The sequence below is a fragment of the Astyanax mexicanus genome, chromosome 11 (assembly GCF_023375975.1).
Source record: "Astyanax mexicanus isolate ESR-SI-001 chromosome 11, AstMex3_surface, whole genome shotgun sequence".
Lineage (NCBI taxonomy): Eukaryota > Metazoa > Chordata > Actinopteri > Characiformes > Acestrorhamphidae > Astyanax > Astyanax mexicanus.
The window spans coordinates 48,956,159-48,975,870 of NC_064418.1; the positions used below are offsets into that span (position 1 = coordinate 48,956,159).

The 19,712-nt window shown below is 38.1% G+C and overlaps 1 protein-coding gene across 1 annotated transcript in view; it reads left to right on the top strand.

Moving 5' to 3' along the window:
• The window catches only part of asic4a (acid-sensing (proton-gated) ion channel family member 4a), a 174,166-nt gene extending 161,607 nt beyond the window's left edge, over positions 1-12,559 (top strand). The window contains exons 5-10 of the mRNA XM_007232385.4: positions 2,728-2,781; positions 6,999-7,152; positions 8,431-8,522; positions 8,874-8,953; positions 10,199-10,324; positions 11,375-12,559. Of these exons, the coding sequence (XP_007232447.3) occupies positions 2,728-2,781; positions 6,999-7,152; positions 8,431-8,522; positions 8,874-8,953; positions 10,199-10,324; positions 11,375-11,494 (626 nt within the window). The 3' untranslated portion in view covers positions 11,495-12,559. The remainder of the gene's footprint in view (positions 1-2,727; positions 2,782-6,998; positions 7,153-8,430; positions 8,523-8,873; positions 8,954-10,198; positions 10,325-11,374) is intronic.
• The last annotated feature ends 7,153 nt before the right edge of the window (positions 12,560-19,712 follow it).

Sequence of the window (19,712 nt, forward strand, 5' to 3'; positions counted from 1 at the left end):
TATATTTATACAAACTTTGTATGTATAATTTGTGTTTGTTAATTTGAACATTAAATTTTTTTATTGATCTTATCTTAGCAAAGACAAAACAATCAATTTTAATAGTATAAATTAGATTTTAACCTTAAAAAGTAAGAATAACAGATGTTTTAAATGTAGTTTACTTAATTTATTAATTGTGCGTGTTCTATTCATTATTTTGTGATTCGAATCAAACAGGATATACACTGTACGCCTGGATAAGTTGAATTTACTTTTAAAAAATTGAGGAAACCGGTTGCCTTAAAAAAGTTAAGTAATGGGGAATGAAAATAATTGGATTGGGGAAGGAAAAACGGGAAGATTCAGAGCTGTTAGCATGACTTTTTCATGACTTTTCCTGATTATTTACATTGTAGATTCTCATTCTTTACAAAAAAAAGGTGAAATAACTGAAAAAATATATATATTCTAGTTTCTTCAAAATAGCCCCCCTTTGCTCTGATTACTGCTTTGCACACACTTTGAGGCATCATTCTCTCAACGAGCTTCATCAAGAGGTGGCCACCTGAAATGAAAAGTTTTCCAACAGTCTTGAAGGAAGGAAGGAGTTCCCAGAGGTGTTTATTAGCACTTGTTGCTCCTTTGTCTTCTTCACTCTGTGCTCCAGCTCACCCCAAACCATCTGGATTGGGTTCAGGTCCGGTGACTGTGGAGGTTCAGCTCATTTTTTTGTTAAGTACATAAAACTCCACATGTGTTCATTCATAGTTTTGATGCTTCAGTGAGAATCTACAATGTAAATAGTCATGAAAATAAAGAAAACGCATTGAAAAAGAGAGGGAGAGTCCAAGGGAGAGTTTGGCCTGTACTGTACGTTACACCAGGACTTATAAATAATGGGACATTCCCACAACATATGCGTTACTGGGCCAATTTGATTATAAACACAGAGGTGACAGTAGGGATCAGGTGCAAAGGCTTCACTTGGTATTTTTTTGGAGGTGTAAATGTAAATTCTATAGATTGAGATTTCTGATTTTATGACTTTATGAATGGAGCGGTGTGAAGCGGCGTGGCGAGGTTTTGGTAACCGTTCGGTTCTGCAGAGGAAAATAAAGCCTAATTCTACCATCCGTTTTCCGCAGACAGAGAGACAAAGGGCCGTCCTGGAGCTCGGCTAATGAAGTCTCCTCACCTGAGTTATTATCAGGCAGAAGTGTCCAGACAGCCGAGCTGCGGGTCCTAATGGACTCTCTGGGCCTTTGTTCCGTCTCTTTAACGTCTCGGAATCAATCTGGTCTTAACACAAATGGAGAAGGAGCTCCGCTTCCCCAAACATTAGCCTGAAGAACAGTGCGCATTGTGCGGCGCGCGGCTCGCCGCTGATTAATTACAGCGCTGATGAGATGATGCTATTAGCGAGGGGCTGGCGTGCTGCTGGGTGGCACCACTGGTTGGGTGGTGGGCGGTCATGGATTGGTTTTTAAAGACTTTTTAAATATGCCTGTGGGGGGAATGACTCTGGATTGGTTGCAATCTGAGGAACTCAGCTGGTCATGAGTCAAACACCAGGGAACAGGGAACACAGCGCCCGCTCCATCATCCAACAAACGCTGGCACTGCCAACCAATCAGGACTGCCTGAGTCTCTGTCTCTGTCCACTTTCATTTGATGGGTTTTCCAGTCAATTTTAAACCAATTTGTTCTGTAAAAGTCTCTGAAGGTCATTAAGCAAGACCTACGTGTTTACACACACTTCATAATACGAGTTTATCAGTAATCCAATCAACATGTTTACATTATCTGCAGTGTTGTGGCAGTTCACAGCTTTTCTGAACTGGTTCAAGTTCAGTTCATACACGCTCAAAGTGAACAGTTCACGTTCAAAGTTCACAATTTTAATTCTGAACTAGTTCAAAGTTCAGTTCATTTTACTTTTTTTCGTGAGATATTCAAATAAATACTGTTTTCACACTACAAGCTAGAAATCACTATACGTTCTTTGAAGCTGCTCATTGTAGACATTTGCTTATGACACTGCAACTGTGGGTTTCTTACCAGGTGATGAAAATCTTCATAAGGAGAATCGGTGTCTGTCTCTGTGCATCACTTCCACTAGACATTTTTTTTAATTGCAGCGCTTTCTCTCACTCCCGTCATCGGTCTCTCTCTCTCTCTCTCTCTCTCTATCTCTCTCTGTATCCCTCTGTATCTCTCTCTCTCGTCCTCGCGCTCCGCACTCTCATCGTCGGTCTCTTTCTCTCTCTCTCTCTCTCTCTCTGTATCTCTCTGTATCTCTCTCTCTCTCGCCCTCGCGCTCCGCGCTCTCGTCGTCGGTCTCTCTCTCTCTTTCTATCTCTCTCTGTGTCTCTCTCTCTCTCGCCCTCGCGCTCCGCGCTCTCGTCGTCGGTCTCTCTCTCTCTTTCTATCTCTCTCTGTGTCTCTCTGTGTCTCTCTCTCTCTCGCCCTCGTACTCCGCGCTCTCGTCGTTGGTCTCTCTCTCTCTCTTTCTATCTCTCTCTCTCTCTTGCCCTTGCGCTCCACGCTCTCGTCGTTGGTCTCTCTCTCTCACTCTTGCCCTTGCACTCCGCGCTCTTGTCATTGGTCTTTTTTTATTTAAAAAATGGCCTTAAAGCCAGAAAAAGGGCTCTCTTAACTTACAGCTCTTTCTCTCAGTAAGACAGGGAATATTTTCTGTTTTGATTGATTATATACTGTATTTATTTTCTGTTCTTTCTGTCTCAGGAACTGACGATATCTGCCCTCCCAACAAAATCAAGTGTGTAGACCGAGCGTTGGGTAAGCATTCCACCAAACACCTGAGGCGCCACACTACTGAACACAATACTGAAAAATTTAATGCAAGATGAGGAAAGGTTTGCCTGATACAGGAGAGAGAGAAATGTTTTTTTTATTATTTTATTTTTTCCTACACTGTAAATGAATAGTGAAGTGATCCAGACTATGAAGGAACACATACAAAACCATGCATTTGTGGTTTCTGAGGCTGGAAACTCTGAGGCTGGAAACTGAATTTATCCTGTACAACAGAGGGAACTCTTGCTCTTCCTTTCCTGAGATCCGATCCTGATCAGTGCCAGTTTCATCATCAAAACATTTATTTTTTTTATTCTTGATTTTTTTCTTTTCAGATTGACTGACCTTCATTTCTTAAAGTAATTACACAGTAATAATCCGTAATACTCGGTAATAACAACTTTACCTCTTCACAACTTTACAACTGATGCTCTCAAACACAGCAAGAGACAAGAAATTCAAGTAATGAACTCTTGATGAGTTCAGCACAGCTGTTAACTGAAAGCCTGAATTCCAGGAGACTCTACCTCATAAAACTGAAAAATCAGCAGAGATGTTCAAAACTGTTCATTTAAAACTTTAAAATAAATATATATATATATAATATTTTTATAATATATAAAACATATTCTGATTTGTTTTACGAATTCTTTGTTTAATGATAATTCCATAATTTTTTCCATGTTTTTGTTGATTTGATAAAATCTAATTTGTTGTATTCAGCTTTGAAGATCTAACATTTAAAAAAATGCTTAGAAATGGCAATAAACTGTGCCATTTTACACATTAAGGCCTGTCATTTAAACACAGTCGAAGTGGTTTAAAATCTGATTGGATAAAATCAGGTGTATTTAGTTCTTTAAAAAAATTAAACTGTATTGTTTTTCCCAATTAGTTTACAAGAAGTGACTACATTTATGGTAGAAAACTCGTGAAAATGATCCGAACAAGGGGTCCCTCTGTCCCACAACAGCGCAAATCATACCGGGCGAAACCGAGAAAACGGTCAAAGTTGGACCCAAATGTGTATTTTCACGAAATGTGCAGTTAATCCCATTTAACTTTTCATGAACCTAGAAACTCATATTGAATATTGGAGAATTTTTTAGAGTTACAGCTAATCTGTTTGCAGTACAGTATAAAAAAAGATCAAAATATTTGAGTTTTTGAGCATTTCCGTAATGTCAAATATGCATCGAAACCTAGGTGGCGCTATAGAGCTAATGAAATACATGTTAAATTTCAATTTCAGATCAATTTCAGATTAAAGGACAGAATAAGTCAAGAGTTTTTATCCATTGTAACCTCCTCAAACACCTACCAACACCAAGATGTATTCACTTCCTGGTTTTAAAGGCGCATCTCAAACAATTCAGCTGTCCGACACTTCGTCCTCATTTAAGATATCGACTATTCCTTCGCAATTTATCTTTATTTACGGTAGTAGTTTTGTAAAGCCAGACAGATAGGAGTGACGCTTGCCGAGTAAGAAGTTATGACAGGTTTATTTACAGGATGGGTTACAGGAATTAACAGCCAGAGACGGTCCAACGATACAACAAATCCGATAAGGGCAAAGACGAAAGAGAAAAACCGAAATACAGAAAAACAGGTCATAAGAAAAGGCAGACAGAATAATGCAGAAGAAAAACGCTCAGTACGCAACAAAAGTCCACAATACCTCGCAAAGTACAAACGCAAACTGAAACCCAGCTGATACAGGATGTAAATTACTTTGAACCGGAACTTCCTAGAGTACAGGTCACTCCAAACGGGGGAGTGTAACGCGATTGGGTGAAGATGAGCGGCTGACGGTGACGTCATCGCCAGTGGGTTTATGGGAAATGGAGTTCAGGAGTGTAGTGGAAGGAGAGCACTGTTTATTGCTGATGAATATCGAAAGTATTCCACAAATTCTTTAGGAGAAATTTAATAAATGTTGTCTAGCTATGGACTATTCCTTCGCGATTTACTGGAAAATATCCAGACCCAATTTAGAGATAATCTCACGAAGAGTTTGAATTAATAAAAAATAAAAAAATGTGTAAAAAAATCACAAATTCCAATATGGCTGACTTCCTGTTGGGCGGAGCTAATACATTTATGCCAATTGTGTCACGTCTTGGCCTCGTCTCGTGTCTCTGTGTGTCTTCCCCACGTGACCTGTGCTCCCCTGTGTCTCCCGTCTCAGTACTTTTCCACCTGTGTCTCATTTGTAGCTCCGCCCCTTCCCCAGGTGTTTCTAATTATAGTGTGTTTCCTGTTTCTTTAAATAGCCCTCCTCTGCCACTTTGTCTCCGTCGGTCTTTGCACCTTCCCCTGTTGTTTCGTCTCTCTCTGTGTTTCATAGTTTCTCAGTGTTTCATAGCCTCTGTTCTTCACGTCGTAGTTTCTATGTTTATCACTTGTTCATGTTTCTAGTTTCTTGTTTATTTCCGTCTTCCTTGGCTCCTTGTAGATACCCCTGCTTTGTGTTTATTAGTTTATTCCCTTGTATATATATCCCTGCCCTGTTTAGTTTTGGTTATTTCTTGGTGATTTTTTTGGTAGTTTCTAGTTTCTTGTTTATTCCTTGTTTATGTTCTTAGCTTTGTTTGTTTCTTTGTTTATTTACTCCCTGTTTATATATATATATATATATATATATATATATATATTTAGTACTTCTTGTTTGTTTAGTTTATGTTCACTAGTTCCTCTCGTTTGTTTTGGTTTACTTTATTATTACGTGTTCTTTGTTATTTGTTTATCTTTGTTATTGATATATATATATATATTAAATTATTCATTTCGTCCCTACCTGCACTTGTGTCCGCCTCCTCGTCTCCCTGCCTGGGTATTTCCTGACAAATTGATAATACATGCAGCATCACCAAACAGGAACCACAGTCTTACCTGCGCCTTCAGTGCTCGGGTCCTAATTACACAATGGTGCATGTAATGTGAACACTATCAAAGTGGCTCAAAATGTGATTTAAAATAAACCATTTTTTAATATTTATCTTTGAAAAATATTCCTGTAGAAAAAATATGTGACTTCAGTCCTCTCATGTGAACATAACCTAACACACACACACACACACACACTTTCTGCCGGCTCGCTCCTGCCCTCTGTTTTATGACGCCTATAAACGCTCTTTATGAGCAGATGATGATGAGGATGAGATGTCTGAACATTTATGATCTTCCTCCTCTAATAATGCAGAAATGTAATTATCTGCCTTGTCAAAAGGATTTCCGACCCCATTTAATGGCTGGTTGAACTAAAGCGAGGTCTATCTCCGGCTCGGCTCGGCTCGCTGTTCACTTCAGCAGAATAAACGCTCGGCTTTTCAGAGCAGAACATTTAAACCCCATCAGTTCTGTACTATTGTGAGAGGAAATGGCTTATCCTCAGTGTGGTTGGATTATGGAAAAGGCAAGTTTATTCGTACAGCACCTTTTATACACAGAGATATTTAAAACTCAATGTAGAACAAGTTTAAAATAAAGTTATAAGAAAAACGTACATTTATAACAGAATCAAAATGAATAAAATTGAAATATATCATTATTAATAACATCATAATTAAGTCACAAAAGTTCACTTTCACAATAATCAAAGACCTACATAATAATTTAGACCTACAATAAACAGGGCAGGACCTCAGAGTGAGCCTTGAGGTACACCTTAAAAATATCTAGGGGAAAATCTACAGAATTTTTTGTCTAATTGGTGAAATAATTGGTAAATCATATTGTTATAGGAACACAAAATGACCAAAAACATATTTATAGAAGTACAGTACATAGATAATGTAAAATAATTACATATTTTATTTTTTTTTTAATAATAGCTAGACAAAAAAGAGAAGCTATCAATGTCTACAGTTTCTGAATATATTTATTTTCTGAGGCCAATACTTTTAGCTTAAAATAGCTTTTAGGCACAGTAAGCTGTGTTCACGTTTTTTTCTCAGTGTGTGTGTGTGTGTATTCTCAGTGTGTGTGTGTATGTGTGTGTGTGTGTATTCGCAGTGTGTGTGTGTTCTATTCTGGACGTCCTTCAAAACCCTAATTAATGTTGAATCTCATGCTGGGAGTGAAGTGAAGATGCAGTAGATGAGTGTGTGTTAGTTACAGTGGGAGTTTGATGAATGAAACAATAAATCTGTGTGTGTGTGTGTGTGTGTGTGTGTGTGTGTGTGTGTGTGTGTTAGCTCTGTTACAGAAGAGTTCGGGGGACTCGTGTCCGTGTGAAACTCCCTGTAATCTGACTCGGTACGGTAAAGAACTTTCCATGGTGAAGATTCCCAGTAAAGGATCAGCTCGATACCTGAGCAGAAAATACCACAAATCAGAGGATTACATCAGGTACCGTCACACACTCCAGGGGGCGCTACTGAGCAATGCATTATAATTGCACCAGAGTGAATCCTGGTTTGCAGGTCATGCAGCTTGCCATCAGCTGCTGAAGCCCCGAGAGAGCACAATATGCCTTGCTCTCTCTCTGGGTGGGTACAGTACAGAAGATGGCGCTCTCTCTTTCCCCTTATCACTCCTAGGGTGATGTGGATCAGCACAAGGCTGCGTCTGTGAGCTGATCTATCAGAACGAATCACTGCGCTTTCCTCCGAGCGTTAGCGCTGTGATTCTACTCGGAAATATTTATACCTACAGCTCTGGAAAAAAATTTAAGATCACGAGATCACTTCAGTTTCTGAATCATTTTCTCTGATTTTGCTATTTATCGTTTTATGTTTGAGTAAAATGAACATTCTATATGTTTTTAATTTTATAAACTACAGAACACTTTTCTCTCAATTTCCAAATAAAAATATTGTCATTTAGATCATTTATTTGCAGAAAATGAAAAATGGTTGAAAAAAAAGAGCTTTCAGACCTCAAATAATGCAAAGAAAAGAAACATGTTTATTTTCATAAAGTTTTAAGAGTTCAGAAATCAATATTTGGTGGAATAACCCTGGTGGTTTTAATCACAGTTTTTTTAATTTCATGCATCTTGGCATCATGTTCGTCTCCTCCACCAGTCTTACACACTGCTTTTGGATAACTTTATGCTGCTTTACTCCTGGTGCAAAAATTCAAGCAGTTCAGTTTGGTGGTTTGATGGTTTGTGATCATCAATCTTCCTCTTGATTATATTCCAGAGGTTTTTAATTTGGTAAAATCAAAGAAAATCATAATTTTAAATGCTCTCTTTTTTTTTCCAGAGCTGTATATATTAATGCTTTAGATTTTCTTATGTTTACATTTTACATGTTTATTGAGTAATATTCTTAATATTTTTGAAACAATAAAAATATCTATATCATAATATATTATATCCTAAAATAGATCCCTCTGTGTCTAATATATCTAATAAATATATAATATCTGTATAATATGAGTTTCACATATTCACATGAACTGAATTACTGAAATAAAGTAACTTTCCAATGATATTTTAATTTATTTAAAAGCACCTGTATGTTTTGATTAAGATTAAGCTTTTAATAGAGCAGTAAGGTTTTAATATCATGGTTATAATTATTATTGTAGATTAATTGTGTGATTATAATATGATTATTATGTGAGTTGCTGTGTTTCTCTCTTTACCGCATTAACTCTTTTATTCTCTTTGTGTTGTAGAGATAATTTCCTGGTTCTGGATATTTTCTTTGAAGCTCTGAACTATGAAACAATAGAGCAGAAGAAAGCGTATGATGTTGCAGGATTATTAGGTGAGTGCTTTGAAAGATGCTCTATTTTCCTGCTTTTTAAATCTCCATCTGCTTTTTATGTTTATTAATAAAGCAATAAAATGTTCTCATCAGTACACACTGTTCAAGAATATGAACTCTTGCTTTTCCTTATCTGGGGCAGTCCTGATGAGTGCCAGTTTCATCATACTGTTTTGATCGTCTTTGCATTGACTGGACTTGAGGATATTTTTAAAGTTTTTGAACTGATTCACGAGTTCAGCACAGCTGTTAACTGAAAGCCATTGTGTGTGTGTGTGTGTGTGTGTGTGTGTGTGTGTGTGTGTGTGTGTGTGTGTGTGTGTGTGTGTGTGTGTGTGTGTGTGTGTGCAGGTGATATAGGTGGGCAGATGGGGCTGTTTATAGGAGCCAGTATTCTCACAGTGCTGGAGATCCTCGACTACATTTACGAGGTAAAGGAGGATTTTAACTTTTTCTCAAACAGTGTGAGACAGGAAATAAAAAGTGAAAATTAAAAGTGATCAGGTTTGTAAAATATGATTTCTGTTTTAGTATAAAGTTTTATAAATAAGATAAATAGTCAAAAAAAAGAAAAATATTTAATTAAATATTTAGTATTGATAGTATTAATTATCAGTCTTTTTGTCTCTCTGTCTCTCTCTCTCTCTCTCTCTGTCCCTTTGTCCATCTGTTCCTTCTCTCTTTCTTTTTCTGTTTCTTTCTGTCTATTTCTTTCTGTCTCTCTCTATGTCTATCTGTCTCTCTCTCTCTCTCTTTGTCTCTCTCTCTTTGTCTGTCTCTGTCCATCTGTGTATCTCTTTCTTTCCCTGTCTGTCTGTGTGTCCATCTCTCTCTCTCTGTCTCTCTTTCTGTCTCTGACTCTCTCTCTATGTCTGTCTCTCTCTTTGTTTTTCTCTGTCTTTGTCTGTCTCTGTCTCTCTCTCTCTGTCTGTCTGTATTGGTCTTTCATTCTCTATCTGTCTCTCTCTTTGTCTGTCTCTCTCTCTATTTCTTTCTATATCTATCTGTCTCTCTATTTTCTGTCTGTCTGTCTGTCTGTCTCTTTGTCCATTTATCTCTGTCTGTCTCTGTGTCCATTTCTCTCTGTCTCTCTCTTTGTCTGTCTATCTCTCTATCTTTCTTTTTTTCTATCTGTCTCTGTCTATATGTCTCTATCTCTCTTTATGTCTATCTGTCTCTTTCTTTCTCTCTCTCTCTCCGTCTCTCTCTTTCTCTCTCTCTGTCTATCTGTCTCTTTCTTTCTCTCTCTCTCTCTCTCTCTCCGTCTCTCTCTTTCTCTCTGTCTATCTGTCTCTTTCTTTCTCTCTCTCTCTCTCTCCGTCTCTCTCTGTCTCTCTCTCTGTCTGTCTGTATTGGTCTTTCATTCTCTATCTGTCTCTCTCTTTGTCTGTCTCTCTCTCTATTTCTTTCTATATCTATCTGTCTCTCTATTTTCTGTCTGTCTGTCTGTCTGTCTCTTTGTCCATTTATCTCTGTCTGTCTCTGTGTCCGTTTCTCTCTGTCTCTCTCTTTGTCTGTCTATCTCTCTATCTTTCTTTTTTTCTATCTGTCTCTGTCTATATGTCTCTATCTCTCTTTATGTCTATCTGTCTCTTTCTTTCTCTCTCTCTCTCCGTCTCTCTCTTTCTCTCTCTGTCTGTCTGTCTGTCTGTCTGTCTGTACCTGTCTGTCTGCAGGTGGTGAAGCGCAGGTTGCAGCGAGCTCTGAAGCCTCAGAAGGATCAGAATCCTCCGTCTCAGCAGAAATCTCCGCCGGCCGGCAGCACTGTGGCTACGGTCAAACTGGAGGACATGAAGAGCAAGGTGAGCAGGTGGTGCACAGGTGCAGCGGGCAGGTGTGTGTGTGTGTGTGTGTGTGTGTGTATAGCTGCTTGTTTACTCTGATCTGATCCCGTGTTTACAGATCTGAGCTCAGGCTGTGTGATTGTTTATTCAGAGTGATTCACTTCACTGTGTGCAGACAGCCTCTATAAATACACTGAAATAACCGCACAGAAACTGTGTGTTTATGGAGCTTAAAAACTGACATGAGTATTTCAATTTAAAATCTGTAGTTTGTATATTTGAATAATTAATCTGCATGATGAACTTTTAATTAAGAAGTTTGAGTTTTATTAATGCTTTATTGTGTTTGTTTCATACTGGTGGTAAAATTCGCTATAGAAATATACAATTTATAGTTCGTAAAAAATCAGTTTGTTTCAAAATTGAAAGTTGAAACATCCAGCAGATATACAGTATCTGAATTTATAGATCTGAAAATAATAGCAACCACTGTTTTAGCATTATTCCCCCAAAAATGGTCTATCTGCATAATGTTGTTTTTTTTGGTAGTAGAAAATGTAAAAAATGATGTTTAGTGATTTTTTTTTAACAAACAAGAGTGGTGTAATAACCAAAAAGGTACCATAGGTGGGTAATAAAAAAAAACCCTTACATTATGTTTAAAGGTCTATTTTCACGCCTTTTGCCAATGCCATTAAAATTGCATTAAAGTTCATGAATAAATGTACACTGATGGGTGTGGTGGTCTGGAAGTAAGGTTTGTTTAGGTAAAAAATTCTGGCATGTTTCTATTTTGGCAGTGGGAAGTACAGGTGCGCCACTGACTCATTAAAACCCTGACAACAGTCAGCAGTCAGTCGTCAGCCGCTCAGTCCTATCTTAGCCATGCAAAAGCGACATGCATTTTTTAAAGCAAATTAAGAGAGTCAGTACATGCATTTTGCGTGTTTTGCGCCCTCACGAAAAACCAAAGACGCAGCAACGCGCCCTAAATCCAGCTGCATAATTTGCACAATTGACCGATTCTCTGCAAATCACTAATATGGAGCCGTATATTATGATTTGCAGGAAGTCACTGAGCGAGGGCACAGCGAGGGAGCGTACGCCAACACCATCCTACCCAACCACCACCACCATCTCCACCTGCACCACAGCCGCCGGACGCCCTTCGAGGACTTCGCCTGCTAGGGTCCGCCAACGAGCACAGCTGGAGCACAGCTGGAGCACAGCTGGAGCACAGCTGGACCACAATAGACACTCTGTCTGTCTCTCTCTCTCTGATCTCAGTGCTATCTCCCTCTCTCTCACTGTCACCAGTGAAAGCTACAGCCAAAGTTACAGAACTCCAAACCCTGTGCTTGAGCCCACAGTGTGTGTGTGTGTGTGTGTGTGTGTGTATTATGTGTGTGTGTGTGTGTGTGTGTGTGATCAGGCATGGGCTGGACGCTGCGTTTGCTGTCCGGACGGAGACTCTTCACCTGCTCTTCATCCTCCTTTCCTTCTCTCTCTCCTCCTGCACTCGTCCTCCTCCTCCTCACTCCATCGTTCCTCCACCCTTACTGTTATAATGAGCCTCTATATGAATCCAATGCAATGAACTCCAGCAGGTTCTTCACTCCGCGGTTCCTTTCTAAGATTCTCTGAGCTTCTCAGAGGTTCTCGTGAGTTCTCAGAGGTTCTCTGAGGCTCTCTGAGCTTCTCAGAGGTTATCGGTGCTTCTCAGAGGTTCCTAGAGCTTCTCTAAGGTTCTCTGAGCTTCTCAGAGGTTCTCGGGAGTTCTTTTAGGCTCTCTGAGCTTCTCAGAGGTTCTTGGGAGTTTTCAGAGGTTCTCGGAGGTTCTTTTAGGCTCTCTGAGCTTCTCAGAGGTTCTCGGTGCTTCTCAGAGGTTCTCGGGAGTTCTCTGAGCTTCTTAGAGGTTCTCTGAGGTTCACAGAGCTTCTCAGAGCTTCTCAGAGGTTCACGGGAGTTCTCTTTACATTCCTGGAGGTTTTGGGAGCTTCTCAGATGTTCTTAGAGGTTCACGAGAGTTCTCAGAAGTTCTCGGGGGTTCTCAGACCTTCTCAGAGGTTCCCAGAGGTTCTCGGGAGTTCTCTGAGCTCATCAGAGCTTCTCGGTGCTTCTCAGAGTTTCTGGGGAGTTCTCAGAGCTTCTCAGAGGTTCTCTGAGGCTCTCTGAGCTTCTCAGAGCTTCTCGGTGATTCTCAGAGGTTCTCAGTGCTTCTCAGAGGTTCTCGGAGCTTTTCAGAGGTTTTCAGAGGTTATCAGAGGTTCAAGGGAGTTCTCGGAGATTCCTGGTGGTTCTCAGAAGTTCTCAGAGGTTCTCAGAGCTTCTCAGAGGTTCTGGGAGGTTACTAGGAGTTCTCAGAGGTTCTCAGAGGTTCTCAGAGGTTCTCAGGGTTCTCAGAGGTTCCCGGAGGTTTTTAGAGGTACTCGGAGGTTCCTGGATGTTCTCCTCATCTAAATTAAGAGCATCTTGTACAGTAGCGTCACTGAGATTATCCATCCACAGCTGTAAATGATGTATTTGAGTAATTTATTATCGACCCTTAGACTCCAGAGACTCAGACTGCTGAACTTAATCTCTATGGAGGCTGTAGAATCGTGTGTGTGTGTGTGTGTGTGTGTGTGAGTGTGTCAGGTGTGTCAGGTGTGTGTGTGCGTGTATCGGAAAAGTAGTACGTATCCATCTCTATAGGATACTTATGGTAAATGTTTTCTTTATATTAAATGGTTTATGAATACTTGCTTAAAGTATATATTAAAATCCCACTAATTTTGTAAAGTTGTTTATCTGGAGATTTCTTACGTTCCCTGATAAATGATGAATACTAACACTGTGGCATTGATACTAGCATAACATTTAAAAAACGTTAAATAAAAATGTTCTGGATGTTCTTAGAACGTCTTTATGTAACGTTTTTATACTTTAAATAAATCTTTAATCAGTGTTGTAAGGTTCAGTTTTGGGAATTTTACTTTGAACATTTCTCACATAACACTGCCACCTAGATGAATACTAACATTATGAAAATGTTAGGAGTAGCATTCCCAAAACTAAAAATAAAACATTGAAACAAATGTTGTTGCAGCAACGTTACCAGAACGTTTAAAATAAGTTTATGTGTAGATTTCTTATGTGAGAATGGTGATGGTGTGCTAACACCAAACGTTATGAGAATGTTTAGCCTGTAAAATTACAGAAGCAGTGTTCCAGAAACTTTACTGAAACTCCTGTATAACGCTGTACTTAACCTGTACTTATACAGATTATAAGGGACACTGACAATTTTTGGGAAAATGAAAGGATTTAAAGTGCACCTTATAGTGTGATAAAATATGGTGGAAATACCACAAATCAGGAGATTACATCAGGTACCATCACATACTACAGCGGGCACTCCTGAGCAATGCATTATAATTGCACCAGAGTGAATCCTGGTTATGCAGCTTGCCATCAGCTGCCGGAGCCCTGAGAGAGCAAATTATGCCTTGCTCTCTCTCTCTGGGTGGGTACAGTACAGTAGATGATGCTCTTCTTTCCCCTCATCACTCCTAGGGTGATGTGGATCAGCACAAGGCTGCGTCTGTGAGCTGATGTATCAGAACCGAGTCACTGCGCTTTCCTCCGAGCGTTAGCACTGTGCTGTGATGCTACTCGGCAATATTTATACCTACAGCTCTGGAAAAAAATTTAAGATCACGAGATCACTTCAGTTTCTGAATCAGTTTCTAGCTTTATGTTTGAGTAAAATGAACATTGTTGTTTTATTCTATAAACTACAGACAACATTTCTCCCTAATTCCAAATATAAATATTAGTCATTTAGAGCATTTATTTGTAGAAAATGAGAAATGGCTGAAATAACAAAAAAAGATGGAGAGCTTTCAGACCTTTCAGTTCATATTCATAAAGTTTTAAGAGTTCAGAAATAATCAATATTTGGTGGAATAACCCTGTTTTTTAATCACAGTTTTTAATCATGCATCTTGGCATCATGTTCTCCTCCACCAGTCTTACACACTGCTTTTGGATAACTCTATGCTGCTTTACTCCTGGTGCAAAAATTCTATCAGTTCAGTTTGGTTTGGTGGTTTGTGATCATCCATCTTCCTCTTGATTAAATTCCAGAGGTTTTCAATTTGGTAAAATCGAAGAAACTCATCATTTTTAAGTGCTCTCTTATTTTTTTTTAGAGCTGTAGATTTCACACACAAAAAACAACATTGATTCCAAACTGCTGAACAGTTGAACACTTGAAATGCTATATATTGCTGTTGGTTGTGTCGTGATCCCACGGGATGGTGCTCCAGTTAGTGGAGCAGGCTGAGTGGACGTCACTGCAGGTAATTTCTCTGAGAAAAGACTCATTTCCACTTTCACTTTATCACCTGATGGATTCACTCCTGCAGAGCTCCCCAGAGCAGCTAATAAAACAAACCCTGAGAAAACGGCCGTGAAACAGGAGAGGATATCAGCCCACAGAGAGCAAACGCCAATCTACCCCACTGATCCCACCAGCCAGGAGTCAACCTGCCCACTGCAGCTCATCCTGACTGACCAACCCGACGGGAGAACGCCTGTAAACAAAGCAAAGTGGTACAGAGGAGACACTACCGCACTTATTCTACTGATTTAACCCTTAGAACCCTGCAGACGGATTTTCAGTCCAAAATCACACCTTGTGTTCTCAGCTTAATCACTCAGGAATCCCTTCACTCATAAACATAATCCATATATGGTTAGAAAGGGCGGAGCTTACTCTTTCTAAAAATATTGATCACATCCCAGTGCGGTAAAGCTAAATCTACAAGAAACCCATTGAGAGAAAAACACCTAAAAAAGTGAAAAATCTCCTTCCCCAACCAATATTATTTACCTTTAGTGCTTCAAACATATTTATATGATGTTTCAAACCAAATAATATCAGTAAATAAAGACTCAAAAGTGTCCACAGAAAAAACAGTGTGAAACTACCTGCTTTACTCAAACTAAAGCTAGGTATGTTGTGCGCACTACTTTATATAGTTTTTGTTTATAAAGTAGTTATTTTGCACTAAACAATTTAATTTATTCAGAATAAAAAAGTGTAAATTTCTGTATATATATATATATATATATATATATATATATATATATATATATATATATATATATATATATATATTTCTCTTTGTGTGTTCTGATCAAAATACTGTGAGTGTCAGGTTTTTAGTATCTACACTTCGCCTGATGCTGTTTCTCCATGTATTTTGTCCAAGTAATAATTAATAAGCCATGTAATGAACTCAAATCATCAATATTCTTATATTTTCAACTCATAAACACTCTAGTCTAACCATTTTTAAAAAGATGTCTAGAAAAAAATATATATAAAATGTTGAGCAAAACATGATCAGTTCCAGGAAAATAGAACAATTCTGCTTCCTTTTACATTTTAAATGATTATATTTTTGAGAAGCCGTATGTCTTCTGGAGTAAAAGAGATCAGGGCATGTGTCTGTCTGATATAATTACTGTGTTATAAGACCTGAAAGAGGAGCTGAAAACAAAAACGGAGAAAAAAACACACTAAAACATCCTTTTCACAGAGTTCAAAGGGTTAAACAAACTTTGGGCTGGTGATGAGGTAAAACAAAACAATAAACAATAAAAGGCTTTGAGAGTCTCTAAGGAGTAAAGATAGCCAGATGATTATGGAAGTGTTAAAACAATGTTCCTTAAGGAAAGATTGAAAAAGGATTTGCATGTTTGTCCCTCTACAGTCTATAATATCATTAAACCATTCAAGAATCCACGTCCAAGTAAAAAATCCTAGTAAAAATGTGTTGAGGATGAAGTGTTTTCAGGATGATTTGGGCAAAATGACACCAGAAACATCCAATCGCTTAGCATCCTCTGTGCCAAAAACGTACTTTAATAGTTGTAAGATAGGATCTTAACATTACAAAGTGGTAAATGCTTTACAAATGGGTCAGCACCATAGACAGATTTTGATGTTTTAATAGGATATACTGATGGAATAGTAAGTAGAAGAGAAGTAACCTGATAATAAATGGAAGCAGTTATGTAAGAAAATGAACCAATCACATGACCGCACACATAGCACAGGGAGCGGATAGAAAGCTTCCACACCTGCAGTGGACTGACCTCACCAGAGTCTGCTTTAAACAAACATACTGATCGCTCCCAGGCTCAGATTTCACACTTTACAAAATATCCCAAACCCATAAAGCTAGAGCTCACATGTCCAAAAAAAAATTGCAAGTGTTAAAACCTTAAAAACACCCTTAATTCCAACAAAGAGAGAAATGTTAAAGTTTTAAGGTTTGCAGTCTCTTTGCTTTGGGCTGAATTGTTAGTAAACATCCAAAAAACTAAATTCCAAAACCAAACCAAACTGAACAGCCCTGGATTAACACCAGGTTCAGACACTTCTGCAAACCCAAGCCCCTCCTCCAATACTACCATACTGAGTATTTTCAGAGAGGTGACTCTATGGACAAAGGTTTTGGGATGCGTTCATTTATTCTGAAGTATTTACAGCCTTTGAAATATCATGTCATGGACTGACTGTACCAGAACCAGCTTTAAACAAATCCTAAATCCCAGACAACCGATTTAAAAAGGACAAAAAATTCATACTGATGGCCCATAGGGTCAAAACAGCTTTCACACTTTACAAAGCATACTAAACCCACAAAACAAGAGCTCAAATGTCCAAAAAACAAGTGTAGCAGGTGTGAAAACCTTAAAAACACCCTTAATCCCAACAATGAAAGAAATGTTAAAGTTTTAAGGTTTGCAGTATTTGTGTTTTGGGCTGAATCTTTTGGAAACATCCAAAAAACAAAAATTCAAACTCCGAACCGAAGACGTTTGCTGGAATAAAGATGAGGTAGATTTGATTCTCCTGATTTAAAATGGGGCGACTGGTCAGTGGAATGAAGGACGGCCGCTCATGTTTCAGTAAAGACCCGCCGTGCCACTGAACAAAGCGTGAGCGGTTTTATTAACGACCGCGAGGTCTGCCAGTTGCTCATGTTTCCTAATGAGAGACGAGCTGATTTGCTATTCCTCCTGCTTTATAAAAGACAGCAGACTCTAAAATCAGGCAGATGCAGCTCTGCGGACGACTCCGGCCTTATTAGTGGCTTAGCTTTAGTGCTATACGTCAAACTGAGCAGCCCTGGATTAACACCACACAGGGTTCCGATACTTTTGCAAACCCAAGCACCTCCACCATACTACCATACTGAGTATTTTTAGTACTTTTAGAGACTTGACTATATGGACAAAGGTTTTGGGACATGTTCATTTGTTCTAAAATTAAGAGTATTATTGACAACTTTTTTAGAATTTCAATTATTGTCCAATTATTTACTGACAAAAAACAAAACACCAAGAAGTTAGTTGTTGAAATGAATGAAACTTTATATGCAAAGCTGTACAGTAGCAAAAAATATATGAAAAGTATATGAACCTATTGGATTTTTTAGCATAAAATGTGACCTAGGCCTCATCCAAATCACAGGTATCGAAGTAAAACTGATGGCTGTAAAGAAAGGAAAGTAACCTGATAAGTGGAAGTACTTATGTTAAAAAATGAACCAATCAGGCGACCCCACACATAGCACAGGGAGTGGATAGATGGCTTGAAGTCATTGGTATTGATGTGAAGCTGATGAATATAAAGAAAGGAAAGTAGTACCCTGATAAGTGGAAGTAGTTATGTTAGAAAATGAACCAATCACCAAAATGACCCCACACATAGCACAGGGAGAGGATAGCTTGAAATCACTGGTATTGATGTAGACTGAAAAGAGCTTTCAGAGGATCTAGAATCGAAAACTGTCGAGTTACATAAAGCTAGAAAGTCCTGCAAAGTGTTTTTTTTTTTAAGATTTTAGAAATTCACATAAGAAAATGAACGTTTTATTCTTTTCGCACATTCCAAGAATAAATACAATAGATAAGATTTTAAAATATATATATATTAAAAAGAATGTATTGTTCATTAAATTTACATTGAATAAAACACAAATGGTCTTTGGCAGTCAAATACATGAAATTACAGTAAATAAATAAATACAAAAGATAAAAACATACATACAGTTTATGAATTATCTGGGCAAATTGTGTATTATATCACTATTCAGAAAAGCCACAGCAGATAGAAAAAATGACTTTTTGTACTTATTCTTCGTAGATCCATTTTTCCTTTTAAAGTTCTACTGTAAATCATAATTTAAAATAATTTTCAAAATCACAAAAAATACACAAAAAGTACGAAACACTGGTAAATGATGGATAAATGATGTCCAGGACCTTCACACTACCACCACCATGTTTTCCGTTTTGTCTTTTTCTGAAATGACGTGTTTGTGAAGTGTTTTACGCCAGATGTAACGGGACACACCGTTCAAAAATATCAAACTTTATTTAGATAAAATTACAGCAAAGGGGTTTCTGATAAAGTGGCCGAGCAGGAGGTGAAGCACTGTATCTGAGAGCGACTGTGTTTTCAGTCAGTCTGTATTCAGGCTACGCTCTCTTCTTCTTCTTTTTGTGAATATTCTTTATTGATGTTTAACAAGAAACTCGGAGACCGTGATTAAAAAGTAATGATGGCGTCGTGAACTCAGCCAGGCCCTGACCTCTACAGCCGCCCTGCTGCCGCCCGAGAGAAAACAAAACCGCGCAGAATTCAGTAATCCCTAATAAAATAAACCCTACCAATGAAGATCCTCCAGCTGGAATATATGATGGAGTTCAGTCAGAGGAAATGAATTCATTTACTTTCACAGAAGAACCTCCAGCAAAGTGAACAATATAAGGGTTTTTGTGTGAAGCAGTCGGTTAAGATGTTAGCATGAAAGCTAGCTACTAAGCTCTGCACTAAATAGCTGTTAATAACATTACAACTTTAAAACATAAACTTTATTTATCAATTAGTGTTTGATATTAAAGTTTGTTTGAAAAAATGAGAAATGACTGAAATAACAAAAAAAAGATGAAGAGCTTTCAGACCTCAAATAATGCAAAGAAAACAAGTTCATATTCATACAAGTTTTAAGAGTTCAGAAATAATCAATATTTGGTGAAATTACCCTGGTATATAATCACAGTTTTTAATCATGCATCTTGGCATCATGTTCTCCTCCACCAGTCTTACACACTGCTTTTGGATAACTTAGCTAGTTAGCTCTGCTCAAAATAGCTGTTAATAACATTAGCACTTGAGCTATTGTTAAGTTTGATAGCTAGGTTTACAGTTAAAAATAACTTTCACAATGTAAGATAAAGCAACAATTCCCTACAGAGCATTTAGATAGTTTTACATTAAAACTAAAGTCTTAGAAACTCTTACTAAGTTAGCTTAGCGCAACGTTACTATCCTAGTCCTGTA